At 37.8% G+C, this 20,008-nt stretch overlaps 2 protein-coding genes across 2 annotated transcripts; both read left to right on the forward strand.

The window, feature by feature from the left end:
* The first annotated feature begins 8,701 nt into the window (after window positions 1–8,701).
* LOC130966215 (uncharacterized) lies at window positions 8,702–9,668 on the forward strand. The gene is made up of 2 exons (XM_057890999.1): window positions 8,702–9,475; window positions 9,651–9,668. Exons 1-2 carry the CDS (start codon window positions 8,702–8,704, stop codon window positions 9,666–9,668), a joined length of 792 nt encoding a protein of 263 aa, XP_057746982.1.
* Window positions 9,669–12,375: 2,707 nt separating this feature from the next.
* LOC130966217 (protein REPRESSOR OF SILENCING 3-like) lies at window positions 12,376–16,620 on the forward strand. The gene is given in 5 exon segments (XM_057891000.1): window positions 12,376–12,582; window positions 12,690–12,901; window positions 15,414–15,471; window positions 15,473–15,823; window positions 16,162–16,620. Coding segments are annotated over 5 exon segments (1,287 nt in total).
* Window positions 16,621–20,008: the final 3,388 nt, after the last annotated feature.

Consider the following 20,008-nt stretch of genomic DNA (forward strand, 5'->3'; position numbering starts at 1 on the left):
CTCTGTAATGGAGAAGCTAGGGATCATTGAGGTACAACCTGCCTTGTTCTCATTACAATTGGCAGATATGTCCATAAGACAAGCTTATGGAATAGTGGAGGACGTGCGTGAAAGGGTTGAAGGCCTTTACATCCCTACTGATTTCATAATCCTAGACACTAGGAAGGAAGATGATGAATGCATCATCCTAGGAAGACCTTTCCTAGCCACAGCAGGAGCTGTGATAGATGTCAACAGAGGTGAGTTAGTCCTTCAATTGAATGGGAACTACCTTGTGTTTCAGGCACATGGCCATCCCTCTGTGACAAAAGAGAGTAAGCATGAAGAGCTTCTCTCAGTTCAGAGTCAAGAAGAACCCACACAGTCAAACTCTAAGTTTGGTGTTGTGAGGCCACAACCAAACTCTAAGTTTGGTGTTCAAACCCCATATCCAAACTCTAAGTTTGGTGTTGGGACCACACACTAAATTGACCTGATCACCATGTGGCTCCATGAGAGCCACTGTCAAGCTATTGACATTAAAGAAGCGCTTGTTGGGAGGCAACCCAATTTTATTTATCTAATTTTATTTTATTTTGTTTCTTTGTTATTTTTGTGTTTTATTAGGTACATGATCATGAGGAGTCACGAAAAAAATCAAAAAAATTAAAAATAGAGTCAAAAACAAAAGAAAAAAAATTTTCGCCCTGGAGGTAGCGCAGACTGGCGTTCAACGCTAGTAAGGTGCATCTGGCCGGCGTTCAACGCCAGAACAGAGCACCATTCTGGCGCTGAACGCCCAAAACAAGCAACAACCTGGCGTTAAATGCCAGGATGGTGCACAGAGAGGACAAACTGGCGCTGAACGCCAGGAACAAGCATGAAACTGGCGTTCAACGCCAGAAACATGCATTACATGGGCGTTGAACGCCCAGAACATGCACCAATGGGCGTTTGAACGCCAGAATAATGCATGAAGGCAGTTTACATGCCTATATGGTGAAGGAATGGTATTTGTTTTCACCTCAGGATCTGTGGATCCCACAGGATCCTCACCTCAGGATCTGTGGACCCCACAGGATCCCCACCTACCATATTCCCACCTTACCTCCTAATCCTAATTTTTGTGATGTGAATACCCCATGTCACAATTCCCAATATTCTTCATCAATCACCTCAATTCCTCTTCCCAATTTCCCCATTCACCATTCACATCAACCTCCCCTTCCCCATAAACCTCACCTACCCTCATAAAATTCAAATTCAATTTCCCACCCATTCCCACCCAAAATGGCCGAACTCCCACCCTCCCTCTCCCTATAAATAACCTCCCATTCTTCTTCATTTTCACACAACAATAACCCCTTCTTCTACCACATAGCCGAACCTACTTCTCTCCCTCTTCACCATATTCTCTTCTTCTTCTTCTACTTTTCTTTTCTTTCTTGCTCGAGGACGAGCAAATTTTAAGTTTGGTGTGGTAAAAGCATAAGCTTTTTTCTGTTTTTCCATTACCAATGGCACCTAAGGCCGGAGTTTCCTCAAGAAAAGGGAAAGGGAAAGCAAAAGCTTCCACCTCCGAGTCATGGGAGATGGAAAGATTCATCTCCAAGAGCCATCAAGACCACTTCTATGATGTTGTGGCAAAGAAGAAGGTGATCCCCGAGGTCCCTTTCAAGCTCAAGAAGAGTGAGTATCCGGAAATCCGACATGAAATCCAAAGAAGAGGTTGGGAAGTCATAACCAACCCCATGCAACAAGTTGGAATATTGATGGTTCAAGAGTTCTATGCTAATGCATGGATCACTAGGAACCATGATCAAAGTATGAACCCGAATCCAAAGAACTATCTCACAATGGTTCGGGGGAAATACTTAGATTTCAGTCCGGAAAATGTGAGGTTAGCGTTTCACTTACCCATGATGCAAGGTGATGAACGCCCCTACACAAGAAGGGTCAACTTTAATCAAAGGTTGGACCAAGTCCTAATGGACATTTGTGTGGAAGGCGCCCAATGGAGAATAGACTCCAAAGGCAAGCCAGTCCAACTAAGAAGACTGGACCTCAAGCCTGTAGCTAGAGGATGGTTGGAGTTCATCCAAAGATCCATCATCCCTACAAGCAACCGATCTGAAGTTACTGTGGATCGGGCCATCATGATTCATAGCATCATGATTGGAGAGGAAGTAGAAGTTCATGAAGTCATCTCCAATGAACTCTACAAAATAGCTGACAAGCCTTCACACATGGCATGGCTAGCCTTCCCCCACCTTATATGCCATCTATGTTACTCAGCTGGAGTCATCATAGATGGAGATGTCTCCATTGAAGAAGACAAGCCCATCACCAAGAAAAGGATGGAGCAAACAAGAGAAGTTCCTCACGGCCCTCAAGAAGAACATGAGGAAGTTCATCATCAACAATGCCTCAAGGAATGCACTTTCCTCCCAACAACTATTGGGAGCAACTCAACACCTCCTTAGAAGATTTGAACCATAATGTTGAACAACTAAGGGTGGAACATCATGAACACTCCATCATTCTCCAAGAAATAAGAGAAGATCAAAGAGCAATGAGGGAGGAGCAACAAAGGCAAGGAAGGGACATAGAAGAGCTTAAGAACATCATTGGTCCTTCAAGAAGAAGACGCCACTAAAGGTGGATTCATTCCTTGTTCTTTATTTCTTTCTGTTTTCGGGTTTTAATTATTATGTTTATCTATGTTTTGTGTCTTTATTTCATGATCATTAGTATGTAACCATGCCTTTAAGCTATGAATAAATTCCATTAAATCCTTCACCTCTCTTAAATGAAAAATGTTTTAATTCAAAAGAACAAGAAGTACACAAATTTCGAAAATAGCTATTGAATTTAGTTTAATTATATTGATGTGGTGACAATACTTTTTGTTTTCTGAATGAATGCTTGAACAGTGCATATGTCTTTTGATATTGTTGTTTATGAGTGTTAAAATTGTTGGCTCTTGAAAGAATGATGAACAAAGAGAAATGTTATTGATGATCTGAAAAATCATGAAATTGATTCTTGAAGCAAGAAAAAGCAGTGAAAAAGAAGAAGCATTCGAAAAAAAAATGGAGCTAAAAAGAGTATATAGAAAAAGAAGGAGCAGTAGAAAAGCCAATAGCCCTTAAACCAAAAGGCAAGGGTAAAAAGGATCCAAGGCTTTGAGCATCAATGGATAGGAGGGCCTAAGGAAATTAAATCCAGGCCTAAGCGGCTAAATCAAGCTGTCCCTAACCATGTGCTTGTGTCATGAAGGTCCAAGTGAAAAGCTTGAGACTGAGTGGTTAAAGTCGTGATCCAAAGCAAAAGAGAGTGCTTAAGAGCTCTGGACACCACTGACTGGGGACTTTAGCAAAGCTAAGTCACAATCTGAAAAGGTTCACCCAGTTACGTGTCTGTGGCATTTATGTATCTGGTGGTAATACTGGAAAACAAAGTGCTTAGGGCCACGGCCAAGACTCATAAGTAGCTGTGTTCAAGAATCAACATGCTTAACTAGGAAAGTCAATAACACTATCTGAAATTCTAAGTTCCTAGAGAAGCCAATCATTCATAAACTTCAAAGGAAAAAGTGAGATGCCAAAACTGTTCAGAAGCAAAAAGCTACAAGTCCCGCTCATCTAATTATAATTAATATTCATTGATATTTTGAAATTTATATTATATTCTCTTCTTTTTATCCTAATTGATTTTCAGTTGCTTGGGGACAAGCAACAATTTAAGTTTGGTGTTGTGATGAGCGGATAATTTATACGCTTTTTGGCATTGTTTTTAGGTAGTTTTTAGTAAGTTCAAGCTACTTTTAGGAATGTTTTCCTTAGTTTTTATGTTAAATTCACATTTCTGGACTTTACTATGAGTTTGTGTGTTTTTCTGTGATTTCAGGTAAATTCTGGCTGAAATTGAGGGATTTGAGCAAAACTCTGAAAAAGGCTGACAAAAGGACTGCTGATGCTGTTGGAATCTGACCTCCCTGCACTCGAAATGGATTTTCTGGAGCTACAGAACTCCAATTGGCGCGCTCTCAACGGCGTTGGAAAGTAGACATCCAGGGCTTTCCAGCAATATATAATAGTCTATACTTTATTCGAAGAATGACGACGTAACTTGGCGTTGAACGCCAAGTACATGCTGCTGTCTGGAGTTAAACGCCAGAAAAACGTCATGATCCGGAGTTGAACGCCCAAAACACGTCATAACTCGGAGTTCAACTCCAAGAGAAGCCTCAGCTCGTGGATTGATCAAGCTCAGCCCAAGCATACACCAAGTGGGCCCCGGAAGTGGATTTATGCATCAATTACTTACTCATGTAAACCCTAGGAGCTAGTTTATTATAAATAGGATGATTTACTAATGTATTAGACATCTTTGGTCTCAGTTTTGTTTTATTCTTCATCCTAGGAGACTATTGATCACGTAAAGGGGGCTGGCCATTCGGCCATGCCTGAACCTCTTTCACTTATGTATTTTCAACGGTGGAGTTTCTGCACACCATAAATTAAGGGTGTGGAGCTCTGCTGTACCTCAAGTGTTAATGAAATTCTACTTTCTTTTATTCAATTCCTCTTTTATTCTTATTCCAAGATATTCATTCGTACCCAAGAACATGATGAATGTGATGAGTTAGATAACCTTCATTATTATTCTCACTTATGAACGCGCGTGATTGACAACCACTTCCGTCCTACATGCAACAAAGCATGAATGTGTATCTCTTAGATTCCCCAACAGAATCTTCGTGGTATAAGCTAGATAGATGGCGGCATTTATGAGGATCCAAAAAGTTCAACCTTGTCTGTGGTATTCCGAGTAGGATCCTGGGAATCCGGAAAGTCTAACCTTGTCTGTGGTATTCCGAGTAGGATTCCGGTAATGAATGACTGTGACGTGCTTCAAACTTGCAAGTGCTGGGCGTTAGTGACAGACGCAAAAGAATCAAGGGATTCTATTCCAGTAGGCGCGGGAACCAACCAGTGATTAGCCGTACTGTGACAGAGTGCGTGAGCATTAGTTTTCACTGCGAGGATGGGATGTAGCCATCAACCATGGGTGATGCCTCCAGATGATTAGCTGTGCGAGTGACAGCCGCATAGGATATTTTCCCGAGAGGATTGAAAGTAGCCACCGCTGATGGTGAACCCCTATACACAGCTTGCCATGGAAAGGAGTAAGAAGGATTGAGTAGAAGCAGTAGGAGAGCAGGCGTCCTTGAGCCATACAGCATCTCCATCCACTTATCTGAAATTCTCACCAATGAATCGGCATAAGTACTCTATCCCTTTTATTATTCCTTTTTATTTATTATTTATTCCAATAATCACAATTACCCTTTAATCTCCCTAACTGAGATTTGCAAGGTGACCATAGCTTGCTTCATACCAACAATCTCTGTGGATTCGACCCTTACTCACGTAAGGTTATTACTTGGACGACCCAGTACACTTGCTGGTTAGTTGAACGGAGTTGTGAATTCTGCTGCTGCCCCTTAGAAGCCTTCATCTCAAAATAATTAGAACATGGATCACAATTTCGTCCACCATTGTTCTTGTAGGAACCAGTTTGAACGCCAGAACCATGCTCCCTTTGGGCGTTCAATGCTGGATTCATGCTTGTTTCTGGCGTTGAACGCCAGGAATGAGCATGGTCTGGGCGTTCAGCACCAGCTTTATTCCTCTCTGGGCTCTGACTGTCCTCAGAAGGATTTTGAGTAGCCATTTGTTCATTTCTTGGTTTCCTGCTACTTTGAAGTGGGGTATTTAATGTTTTCCCACTTCTTAATTGAACTGCTTGACATTCTTCTGCTATTTGTTTTGACAGTTGCTTTTCTGTCTGTTTTAATTGTACTTCCATATTCTTGTTAGCCATTCTTGTTTCCTGTAATATTTCCTTGAATTCGGCTAGCTGCTGAGTTAGAAAGTCTAATTGCTGATTGAATTCATTAGCCTGATCCACCGGACTGAGCTCAGCAGTTAGTGTTTTAGCTTCTTCTTTCATGGAAGATTCACTGCTTAGGTACAAATGTTGATTCCTGGCAACTGTATCAATAAGCTCTTGAGCTTCTTCAATTGTTTTTCTCATATGTATAGATCCACCAGCTGAGTGGTCTAGAGAAATCTGAGCTTTTTCTGTAAGCCCATAGTAGAAGATGTCTAATTGCACCCATTCTGAAAACATTTCAGAGGGGCATTTTCTTAGCATTTCTCTGTATCTCTCCCAGGCATCATAAAGAGATTCATTATCTCCTTGTTTGAAGCCTTGGATGCTTAGCCTTAGCTGTGTCATCCGTTTTGGAGGGAAATAGTGATTCAGGAATTTTTCTGACAGCTGCTTCCATGTTTTTATGCTGTTCTTAGGCTGGTTATTTAACCACCTCTTAGCTTGATCTTTTACAGCAAATGGAAACAGTAATAATCTGTAGATATCCTGATCCACTTCCTTATCATGTACTGTGTCAGCAATTTGCAAAAATTGTGCCAGAAACTCTGTAGGTTCTTCATGTGGAAGACCAGAATACTGACAGTTTTGCTGCACCATGATAATGAGCTGAGGATTCAACTCAAAGCTACTAACTCCAATGGAGGGTATACAGATACTACTCCCATATGAAGCAGTAGTGGGATTAGCATATGACCCCAGAGTCCTCTTGGACTGTTCATTCCTACTTGCTTCCATGATGGAATACAAGGGATAATATATATGTTGATTTTTTTTAAATTAAAATAAAAAAACGAAATAGATAAAAGAAATTGGAAATATTTTGAAATTGAAATTTGAATTTTTATATAAAATTTTCGAAAAATGAAGTTCAAAATTAGTTAGAAAGTATAAAATTTTTTTGAATTTTGAATTTTATGATGAAAGAGAAAAACACACAAAAGACACAAGACTTAAAATTTTTAGATCTAATGCTCCTTATTTTCGAAAATTTTTGGAGGGAAAACACCAAGGAACATCAAACTTGAAAATTTTAAGATCAAGACACAAGAAAAGCTCAAGAACACCTTGAAGATTCACAAGAACGCCAAGAACAAAAGGAAGAACACCAAACTTAAGATTTTTAGAAAACTTTAATAAAATTTTCGAAAATTATAAAAAGATTAACAAGAAAACACCAAACTTAAAGTTTGGCACAAGATTCAATCAAAGAAAAATTATTTTTGAAAAAGATTCCAAAGCGTATACCCAATTATCAAGAATATAAACCAATACTCTAGCCAATTGGGAGTAAATGTAACACTTGTTCTGAATATTCCAATTAATGCTTTAAAAAGAACACAAGTGAAACAAGAAAAGACACAAAGCAAGAAAAACTTGAGATCAAACAAGAAAATAAACAAGAACAACTTGAAGATCAATGAAGAACAAAGAACACAAGTCGAAAATTTTAAAATAAAATATAAAATATGCAACTGACACCAAACTTAGAACAAGACACTAAACTCACGAAAATTAGCAATTAATTAAGAAAAATAATAAATTTTGAAAAGGAATTTTTGAAAAGAAACTATCCTATCAAGATTTAATGACTCTATAACAATAAAAATAAATTATTCCTAATCTAAGAAATAAAATAAGCCTTCAATTGTTCAAACTCGAATAATCTCCGGCAACGGCGCCAAAAATTTGGTGCACGAATTTGCAATCTAACTCTTTGGCAATTCGCACAACTAACCAGCAAGTGCACTGGGTCGTCCAAGTAATACCTTACGTGAGTAAGGGTCGATCCCACGGAGATTATTGGTTTGAAGCAAGCGATGTTTATTTTATTATTCTTAGTCAAGATATTAATTAAAATTATCAGTTGGAATTATTAGATTGGAAAAATAAAAGAGAATAATAGCGTTACTTATTGTGCAGTAATGAGAAATATGTTGGAGTTTTGGAGATGCTTTGTCCTTTGAACTTCAACTCTTCCTTGAAATCCTCTTCCCACATGCAAGGTCCCTTCCATGGCAAGCTCTATGTAGGGTGTCACCGTTGTCAATGGCTACCTCCCATCCTCTCAGTGAAAACGTTCCTATGCTCTGTCACAGCACGGCTAATCATCTGTCGGTTCTCAATCAGGTTGGAATAGAATCCATTGATTCTTTTGCGTCTATCACTAACGCCCAGCCTTCAGGAGTTTGAAGCTCGTCACAGTCATTCAATCCCAAAATCCTTTTCGGAATACCACGGACAAGGTTTAGACTTTCCGGATTCTCATGAATGCCGCCATCAATCCGGCTTATACCACGAAGATTCTGATTAAGGAATCTAAGAGATACTCATTCAATCCGATGTAGAACGGAGGTGGTTGTCAGGCACACGTTCATGGATTGAGGAAGGTGATGAGTGTCACGGATCATCACCTTCTCCATAATTAAGCGCGAATGAACATCTTAGATAAGAACAAGCGTGTTTGAATGGAAAAACAAAGTAATTGTATTAATTCATCGAGACGCTGCAGAGCTCCTCACCCCCAACAATGGAGTTTAGAGACTCATGCCGTCAAAAAGTATGTAATTTAGATTTGAAAATGTCATGAGGTACAATATGAAATTACAGAAAAATACACACACTCATAGTAAAGTCCAGAAATATGATTTTTGCTTAAAAACTAATAAAATTCTATTAAAAACTAATTAAAACATACTAAAATCTACATGGAATTACCCCTAAAAAGCGTATAAAATATCCGCTCATCAAAATGTTTTCTACAATGGATGTATTCAAACAAGCTCTGAAAGACTATTTTGTTTATGAAGGTAAGGATGTTATATACATTAAGAATGAGAAGCAAAGAGTAAGGGCTGCATGTGCTGGAGAATCTTGTCCGTGGTTGATATTGACTTCTTGGAATAGTGCCAATAGGTGCTATCAAGTGAAAACTCTATTTAATGTGCATAACTGTGGAAGAGACTTTGGAAGCAACTTAGCTGACAGGGCCTGGGTTACATCCAAATTGGTGAAGAGGCTTCTAACACAGTCTGATATGAAGCCAAAACAGGCTATGGAACACATGGTTGAGGAATACAATGTCCATGTCAGTACAAAGATGATTAGCAGGGCATTGAAAGCTACACGGGAGGTTGTATTAGGCAATGAGAGAGCTCAGTATGGGAAAATTCAGGATTACCTGATTGAGTTACATAGAAGTAACCCTGGTTCAACAGCACTGATGGAGGTTATTCCTCAGCCTGAATCTCTCCCTCTGTTTGATCGGTTGTACATATGCATGGAAGCCTGTAAGAAGGGGTTCAAAGAGGGGTGCATGCCTTTAATTGGATTAGACGGATGCTTTTTAAAAGGATATTATGGTGGACAACTATTAAGTGCAGTGGGTCAAGATGCCAACAACCACTTTTATGTGGTGGCCTTTGCAGTGGTACCGAATGAGTACAAGGACACTTGGAAGTGGTTCCCGACTCTGTTGGCCGAAGACTTGGGAGCTGTTGGACAACATGGGTGGAACTTTATCTCAGATCAACAAAAGGTAATATTTATTGACTTAATTTTCCATTATATGTACTTCTATTGACTTAGATTCGTTGTTAGAACTTCCAGTTTTTGAGTATGAATTGAATGGCATATTATGTGTTAAGTTGTTTCAACAACTGTACTGTTCCTTAATTATCAATGTATTAACATGGATCTTTCTTTGACTATAGATACTTAATGTTACTTAGCTAGCATGCATACTTGTTAAATTTATGTCATGACATATATGCCATTATCTATCAATATAGGGATGAGATTTAACATATTCATTACATGCAATGGTTCAAATTTTACAAATTCAATACAATAATTCCTGCTTCATTCATCATCAAAAGTGTTGTTCACAACTCAACTTAGTGAAATATCAAAATTCAGCTATCAAATTCCTACACACTTGCTCTAAAGAAGCTTGCAATTACAACCCCACCCAGAAATGCTAACAAATTAAACCCATACCTAATACATCTACTTTCACCCATTTTCAATCTGCAGTAATCTAACTGATCCTCCAAACCAATTAATCTTTCTTCCAACTCATTAACTTTGTTATCCACCACATAACCATGGCCTTCCAATCGATTCTGCTTCTGCTTTGATGCCCCAAATGAAACAGCCTTGTTAGCATCCTCACCACATGAAGATACATAATCATCTAGCCATGCAAAGAAGTTGCAATGCCATTTTTCAGTCTACAAAAATGTTTAACATTTGTTATCATCTGTGGAATAGAAGTTGAAAACAAAAAATTAGCTAAACCCTAAAAAACTACCATGAATTTTGGGCAGCAAAAGAATAGTCTATCTGGATTCTTCACTGTCCCTGACATGAACAATATTGCATGAGAACCACAATAACAAATTGGGGCAACCCATTTCTTCATCCTCGTAGCTCCAGCACTCCCACCAGAATTTAAGCCCCAGCCTGATTCGTCTCTACTTCGTGGATTTGATGATGAACAACGCTCTTCATTACTAATCATGGTCTCCTAGGGTTTGTATTTGGGTTGGGAGAAGAGTGAGAGATTAGCAGCGTCGAATCACTTTCAAACCAATGTGTTTCAGTGGACTAAAAATGAGGGATAGAACGACCCCTTACCATTCCCTAATAGCACATGATCTCAGACCACTAAAACGACGTAGTTTTAGGTCACTAAAGGGGGACAAATTGACCCCTGTCCATTTCCTAATGGCTACGTGGAACTTAACAGACTATTAACCTCTAATTCAGCAACGTTAACTGACACGTAGGCAAGTTTCGTCTGTTTTGGTCAGGGGAGATGACGGAAGGACCGGGAAGTCTCACATAATTATGGGATAGGGACCGATATGTCCCTTTTTTTTGGACAAGGGCCGTGATGTCTATCGAGAAAAAGGACAGGGACCGGGTTGGGTGTTCACTCCTTTGGTTATGCACTTGCTTCGTTATTATCCGAACCTACGTGGCACCCCCAACCCTCCAAAGCCCTATCCCTCTTCAATTTCATTTCTAATTTAACCACCCATCCCTATTCCATGGCAGCAGCTTCCTCCTCCTCTGCCTCCAGGGCCGCTCTTCCGTCCCTTCACACGTTCGCTTCATCCTCGCGCTCTCCTTCCCAACTCTTCCACTTTTTCAAACCATTCTCCCTCAAAAAGTGAGAAGCTCCAAACAATCACAAAACACCTTTGGGGGATGGAGAATACAATGCCATGCCTCTATCAGAGGCCATTCCTCGATTTGGGTTCAATCCCTCAAAAATCGCATTCTGAACCGGTGTCGAACCACAGGCGCCACTGCTCTTTGGAGATCACAAACCCTACGCCGGAGTATGAGACTTTTCCCGAAATGGCTTCAAACCAGTCGTTCGTCCCTGAGATCAGACCTGACGGTCTCCCTCGAGAAGCTTTCATCATTAGCTACACCGAGAAGGTACTTCTCTATTCTTCGCTCTTCAATTCAATTCCATCGTTACTTCATTTTCTCATTCTTCAATTCCTTTGTTCTCCTTGTTGCAGATCATCGAAGAAGAGAAACTTTAGTTGCACAGACAACTTCTCTGTCTCTGGCTATTTTTTTATTCATTTGGATCGGCGATGAGTTTGTGCTTGGTTCTTGATTCTTTTTGTGCGGTTGCATTTTCAGCATTGTTTCAAGTTAAGTTGTTTTACTTTGATGGTCAAATTGAATTCATTGTTTTTTGATCTTTTGGTTTACAAGTAATTTTAATTTTTGTTTTTCTGAAGTAGAAATTGGACATTAATTTTATATAATCCAATGATTCTTCTGGCAAAGATAACTAAAACTTTGTGGCTATGATGATTGAAGATGCAATAACAAGCTGGGGAAGCAATAGGAGGGTTTGAAAAAGAGGAAGAGTTGGGAAGGAGAGCGCAAGGATGAAGCGAAGGTGTGAAGGGACGGAAGAGCGGCCATGGTGGGAGTGGAGGAAGAAGCTACTACTGCTGCCATAGAATAGGGATGAGTGGTTGAAATTAGAAATGGAATTGATGAGGGATATAGTTTTGGATGGTTGGGGGTGCCACGTAGGTTCGGATAATAACGAAGCAAGTGCATAACCAAAGCAGAGTACTTTTGTCACACAGAGGGCAACTTTTGTGGGTACAAGATTAGTTTTGATCTATCATGGGTACATATGTCAGCGTTATCATCTTTTATGGGTACAAATGATCATTTATTCCAAAATAAAACTTAGGATATTTATGAAGCTTTTGACATGGTTCCGTATTCAAGAACAAAAAATATATTTTACCCAAAAAATAATTAAGAAAAAAATTGCCGCTTCTAATTGTTACTCTTGGAGGCACAAACCATTGTCGAACCAACTTAATGACTTAATAGCATTCCTCTATCAATCGTATTATTGTTAATTGAGTGCAGGCTAATGTTCCTTAGGGCATGGAGGGGCAACACAACAAGACGGTGAGAATATTTGTCGGTGGATTGGGGGAATCAGTAACTAAACAAGACCTCCATAGTTTGTTCAGCTCTTTCGGCAATGTCGAAGCAGTCGAAACAATCCGAACCAAAGGTTGCAGTTTCGCCTATCTTGACTTCCTTCCTTCTTCCACCGATGACAAATCTCTTTCCAGGCTTTTTAGCAAGGTTAGTTTTTTCTCTTATTCTTTTAGTTAAAACTTCATTAAATTCAATTGATTATAACAATATGCATTTTCTGTTAAAAACTAAAAAAAATTTTATTGTCTTGGAAGTATAATGGTTGCGTTTGGAAGGGTGGGAAGTTGAAGCTCGAGAAGGCTAAAGAACATTATCTAGTGCGGTTGAAACGAGAATGGGATAAAGATGCTATGTCTAAGATTGAGCATGTTTGTCACAAACCAGTCACTACTGATAAGTTAGAGAAAAAGCCCACAAAAGAGAGTTTAAAGACAAAGCAGCTCCACATTTACTTCCCGAGGTTAAGAAAGCTGACATACTAATATAACATACCTTTATTTATTCATTTAGTCGACACAAGTATGTATTCATTGGTCATTGACGTTGTTAAAAGCCAATATCCAATGAGTCTGGATGGATCAAGCTCCTCTAAATTGAGGATATTGGTAAAGTTACAAATTAAAATAGTGGGGTTCACATATGTTAGACGTTACAAATTCAGTGGTGATTAAGCCTTCACTTTATCACTTTACTAATCTCATTTTAGAGGATCTTTTTTTCAGTTTGGGAACCCTACGTTGAATGAACTCCATCTACTAATATGTTCACTAGTTGTGTTTCAACATGTTTTTTGGATGTTGAACCGTGGCCTTTAAAGGCGTTTGTGTTTTGAATAACCTTTAAACTGTGAAGCTAAAAGGTGTGGATGCCAGTCTTGGGTGGGTATCTAGCATGGCTATGGCTTTGTAGAATGCCATTTTTGCGTATGAAAGTGGTATAACATGGGAAATATTATGTGAAATACTGTAGAGCTTTGTCATGGATTCATGTCTTAATATTTTTGGTTTTTTTTTCAATGTCAAGAATTAAGCTCACAATATTATGGATACAGTTATTTTGGTAATGAATGACACTAAGAAATGATCTGAACTGTTAATTGTCTCCATTTTTATGAGGCCATACTGTAAACATTTATTATGACATGTTTTAACGGTTTTGGCAAGAATAACAAGGCCAACATTTGTGGGAGTGTCTAATTATGCTGTTCTCAGATGGTCTGTTTGTTTGAAGTGTGTCATCTTAGATTATTTAGGATTATTCTTTTCTTTTACATATCTTATAAGTAATTTTGTGATTTTGGTGTCTTGTTTTTGTTCTGTGATGTATATGTGTTTTTTCAGGACTGTCCCTGTATAATATGTAGAGACTTCAGGGAATGTTTGCGACATTTGTAGCCTTGAAGACTCATTGTTGCCTTCTAGGTATTATCATGAGAAGAGAGAGAAAAAAAGAGAAGAGGGGTTGTATATATTTTTATATCATTGTTTTAAATGCTTTTTCATTTAAATTCCTCCTCTATTTTGTTAAAATTTCTGTTAATGTAATATATGTTAGGTTTAACATATCACGTAATAAGGTTTAAAATGGTCAAGAATTTGAGATTAGGAACCTAAAGTGTAATGCACCTTATAAGAAAGTATGCAGTTGAAGATATAAGATGTGAAGAAAAAGGTAAATACGTTAAGGAAAATGTGGGGCAGGTTAATGTGGGGCAGGTTTAGAAAAATGATCTGGTGGGGGCAGGGTCAGTGTAACTGACTTGCTGACTCAGCAGAAGGGTGTGCGTGAGGTGCTGTGGATAATATGCAGCATGGATAAGGCACATTTGTAGGAATATGTGTGTCATTTGGCGGTAGGCTATCATTTGAGCAACAAAAGTTTGGATAAATAAGAACTAACAAACAAAAGAGCCTAGCATGAATGTAGCAAAAATGTGAAATTGACTAATCTATCTCAATTTCTAAGCCAGATAGCTCAAATGTTTACGTGCCTTGCACCATGTACAAGCAAGGCATCTAATCCTATTCCACATGGCTTGCTTGTTGGAATGTCTGTCATAGCCAAATGTGTCAATGCCAATCAATAAGAATTGATCTAAGCCTCTAGGATACACCCAACACTTGCCAAAGATACTAAACAATGCATTCCAAAGAAAGCAAGCCACTGGATAATGTAAAATGAAAAAAAGTGATATTGATTCAGACTTCAACCTGAATATAGCACACATCTGGAGGATTATCCATATATGGCCTTTCAAACCTGAGAAAGGTCATTGTTATCCCTGGATGTGAATAATACACTTTTTTTCCTTCTTTTCTTTGTATCATATAACATTGAAGACCAAAAATTTATTTCAGCAAAATTAAAGAAGAATCTGCAGAAATGCACACACCAAAAAAAAGAAAAAAGAACTCATGTGCAAATGATAAAAAACATGACAAACTCTAATTTGGCCATAGCGTAACATATAAGATACATTACCTTTGTTTACTGTCTTTGTTTCTCCTCTGTTCCAACTGCGACAAAACATAGGTTGAGATAGAGAGAAGGGATGAATGAGGCTGCAATAGAGGAAGAAGAACCTAATGAGGCTCTTCTGTTTACTGTCTTTGACCTGACTACTCACCATATTTTGATTATGGCCTCAACACCACGGAATAAAAAGCACTCCACACCAGAAGCTCCATTGCATCCGGCTCCTACTCTCCTCTGCTTCAATCATGTGCTATATACCCCTGCAATTGCTAAGCCTGCATGCTTCTATTGCTAAATTTTGGCTCAATTTGTATGTTTTTTAAATTTTTTGGATTTTTTTTGTTGATATTTAATTTAAGACTTCCATTTATCTGTGACATATAAATGTGTAACAGTTTTATTATATAGAATGCATTCTTGTCTTTCCCTTATATTCAGTCATGTAAAAAAATGTTAATGCTTAATCATATGGTTTAATTTTCACATGCAACATCTGTACTTATGCAAGTAAAATCTATACCATTCACTGGAACTGGAAAGCACAAATACAGTTTCTAGAATTATTAAAGTTCCTCTTCTCCCTGTGTATTTCTGTGATTGCAAGGAACATTGTAGTCCTTCTAGCACAGAAAGGGAAAAACTACATATTGAAAGGGCATTAGAAATTGGAGGAATGAATGATGAAGAAATTAACATAATGAATATCGTGATGAACAAACTACTTGAAAAAGAAAATGTTTCCAAAAAGAAGAATCTTGAAATAGAGGATTCCTTTGAATCACCTGCACATCTTGATGACTCCGAAGTAAGTAGTTCAACAGATGAAGATGATCTCATTATTAACGTGAACACAAAGAAAAATAAATCGTCCATAATAGGGAGTGAGGAACTTCAAATGATCTTGGAAAATCAGGTTAATTTTCATTGCTGTCATTATTATTATTATTATTATTATTATTATTATTATTATTAGGGCTTACTAGGGAATATATCCTCAATTTTTTACCTCAATTGTTTGGTAAAGTGTGATCTCTCATGTTACATTAAGTGGGACCAAGAAAAAATATGTGATAGAAGATATTGAATGATGAGAGATCACACTTTACCAAACAATTAAGGAAAAAAATTGATAGGATCCACTCCCCTTACAAAAGAAACCGGTTAAGTTATCTCTTATTGTATCACTCCTTATTTTTTTAATCAAAGAATAGATTTATTTATATTGTTTCTAATTGCTGTTTGGATATTCAGGACTCATGGTCCAATAAATCAAAAATTGGTAAGGAAGAAAATGACAAGAGTGAGTCTGATGTGCATAAAGGGCATAAGAGCAATCCCAACAATAAGAGAAAATCACTTCACAAATCGGAAAGGGAAAGCATTGGACATGTGTCTACTACTGCTAAAGGAAAGAATAATGTGCAGACCCTTCCATATGAGGTAGAATCTGGAGTGCAACCTGTTGATTCAGAAGATGATTTTGGCAAACCATCTAAAGTTTCATGGTCTCAGAAATCTTCATGGAAAGAACTACTTGTTAATGGAGGTAATACTGCTTTCAATGCTACTCTCATTTTTCCTACAGAACAAGAAAGACCTGATAGTCCATCCCAATCCATATCTATAAACGACAAAATTGAAAACATGGAAGGGAATGAACACCTAGAGAGTGAATCCACCGATATAGAATTGACAAAAGGGGCTCACTGAAGATAATCATACCAACACATCAGCATTAAGAAAGCATGCTGAAGCTCAGCCTGCTGACAATAATGTGGAGTTGAACAAGACCGGTTGAGGTGCATCATGGCAATGGAAGCAATCATGGACACAACTGGTTACTGGAGACAACAGTTCATTTAGCATTTTATAGATTTTGGTAGGCATTACATTCTCAGAGCCAATGACCAAGGGGTCTACCGTGGACCCTGCAAATTCCAACAATCCCAAGCATAATAATGTAGGTAGGGATGCCATTAATGAAGTTGTTACTAGTGATGGGCGTATACCAGAAAAGAGTCAACATGATGGTGGTGGTGCTAATGATACTGCATATGAGGAAAAGAGTGAGACAAGAGAAAAGGAAGGATCGTCTGAAGAAACAGTACAAAAAGAGAGATACACTGCGAGGGTTGAAGTAGGCGAAACTTGCACATTCATGAGAAGTTGTTCTTCTTTAAAAGAATGGGCGAAGGCTAAGGCTGCTTTAAGTGGATCACTCAAAAGGAAATGTCCCAACTCCTGAGAACCAGTAAAGAAGCATGAATAATACTGTCGTGTATTTTTAATTTGTTGTTTTTCTTGGCTTATGCATAGCAAAATGAGGGAAATTAATTTTCAGATACTGCGAAATGATTGATTTATGTTTGATTGGACAATGCTGTAGGGACTGCTTAACAATGTGCTATTTTTAAAATTTTCTGCAGGATAGAAGGCATATTTTACCTTCAAATATGTATCTCATTTATCTTTTGTAGAGTAATATTATATGTACAAGTCTTTTTGGTAATTAAGTCCAATCAACTACAATAAAAACCAATCTCAAAATGAAACGCATGACATGCGCTCTAGTGCTCCATGGGCGCATAATTCAAAGAGATTGCATTACCTGTACAAGTCTTTCTACACTTTCTACAGTACACAAATTTTTGTTGGAGAGCATACAAATTTCGGAGCATAGCATACAAAGTTTTGAAGTATAGCAGACAAATTTGCACGTAACACAAACTTATCAATATAGCACACAAATTGTTGGACATAACAAATTTTTGAATTATAGCACACAAATTTTCGAAGCAGAGCACACAAATTTTTGCTGCACCAAAATTTTAAGTGTGTGTATTCTTTTATTGAGTTCTTTTACACATTTATTTTCTCTCTTTCTTTCTTCATGGTGTGTAAGCCAATCACCATTCATTGCAAGCCAATGTTACATTACAGGTTCTATTTTCCAACAGACACACACAAAAAGATACTATTGACAAGCTTATCGATATAGTACACAAATTTTTGTACATATTACACAAATTTTTGAACCATAGCACACAAATTGTCAAAGCATAGCACACAAATTTTTGTTGCACCAAAGTTTATGTGTATATTCTTTTATTGATTTCTATTACACAATTATTTTTTTTCTTTCTCTTTTTCTTCATGGTGTATAAATCGATCACCATTAATTGCAAGCCAATGTTACATTACAGGTTCTATTTTCCAAAAAAAATAGACACACACACACACATAAAAAGGTGCTGATGACACTCTTTTTAAGTATGTCATCATAGCTCATGGCTATTAACTTTGATGTGCAGTTCCAACATTTCTTGGTGGTTAGGGTCCACAGAAAGTGTGACACGACAATCTCTAAGTGCACTCAACATATCTATTTTTTGTTCATGGAATGTTGCCCTTAGATGCAAGAGGTGCAAATCAGCTTTGAATGCAATGGCTCTTGAAAAGTTCAATGATCGCCTCGTCTTTCTTGCAGTTGTCCATCAACACTGCAAACAAATCATACCACATTACATGCATAAATCAAGCAAAGTAAAACAACACACACCCCTTCATTTTTATAGCACACAGATAATCGAAGCTAATAGTTTGGTAACTCACACTAATTTGACATATATCATTAAACAAATTCTGTTTTATCATAGCACACAAATATTTAAGGGTGGCACACATTTTTGTTCAGCATAGCACAAAAATTCACGCATATAGCACAAAAACCAAAATCATAGAATAACACTAATTTTCTAAACAACTCAATTAAAAAAAACTAAGATCATCATAAATAACCATAATCAAGAAAAAAATATATTCAATAGAACACAAATATCGAGTATAGAAAAATAGCACAAATAATCGAAGTTAATAGCCTGGTAGCTCACACTAATTTGTCCGAAATCATTAAACAATTTCTGGTTTATCATAGCATACAAATATTTAAGCATAGCACACATTTTTGTTCAACATAGCACACAAATTCATACATATAGTATACAAATATTGAGCATAAAAAAATAATATAAAAGATATTTGTGTCTTTTTAATTTCACTCAATAAAAAGGATACATCCAATTCACAAAGAAGAAGAAATTAAACAACAACAACAAGACATTGAAGAAAGAAGGAACGTAAGATGACAACCGTGGTAGTAGTGGTGGCAGCAGCGATGATGATGACATTAGGCGAGGGGGAGGAAAAAGAGGACACATGATTGAAGTTTAAATTTTAATAACTTGGTTAACTTGGTTAATGAAAATACTTAGAGACCAAGCATTTTTGCTTGTTAAGAAAATAATCGTTTTTAATTTGTTTTGTTTATAGTATAATATCCTCTTAAGCAAAAGTTACATTCACACTTAAGAATTCCAAAATATTTTGTATTATAAAAAACTAGATTAGTTAAACTTTGAAAGACTCTACTTAGATGAGTTTTGACTATGATTTCCAGAATTAGAGCTGATCAGTTGGTTTGACTAAGTTAATTGGCAATTGGTCACTTGTTTGGTTTGGACCTGTTACTGGTTGACAGTTGACACGGAGATCCTATTTGCAAATAATTGAAAAAAACCGGAACAATTGGCAAAAAATTTGCAAACCATTTAAACCAAATGTGTTTTCTCCCTCGGGTTTCGCTAGCATAATGTCTATCGTGCTTCTTGTCATCGTAATATGCTTCTCTTCTGCTTTCTATATCAACAGAATCTTGCCGCATTGGTATCGATGTCGCGATATGCAAAAGCTCATATCTATAAGCTCGCCACGATGCCACTGTCCAGCATCTCCTCTTTACATTGCTCCCATGTCGCTGTCCGCTTCTAGACTTGGTGCCGATTCTCCATCCTACTCATATTCTTGTGAGAAGCAGAACAGAAGAAGAATGAATGACATAATAAAAGTGAGAGTGACATAGAGACAACGCAATAAATTCGGAGGAGTAAGAATGACATGGCTGTAGGGGTGGTAGCATGTACCCTACCCGCAGGTATCCAACCCTATCCAATCCGGTCGAGTAAGGTTGCCAACCCAATCTATTGCGGGTAGGGTTCAGTACGGAGTAGGTTTGAGCGCGGGTCAGGTAGGGTGCGGGTTG

This window comes from Arachis stenosperma, chromosome 3, assembly GCF_014773155.1.
Source record: "Arachis stenosperma cultivar V10309 chromosome 3, arast.V10309.gnm1.PFL2, whole genome shotgun sequence".
Taxonomy (NCBI): Eukaryota; Viridiplantae; Streptophyta; class Magnoliopsida; order Fabales; family Fabaceae; genus Arachis; species Arachis stenosperma.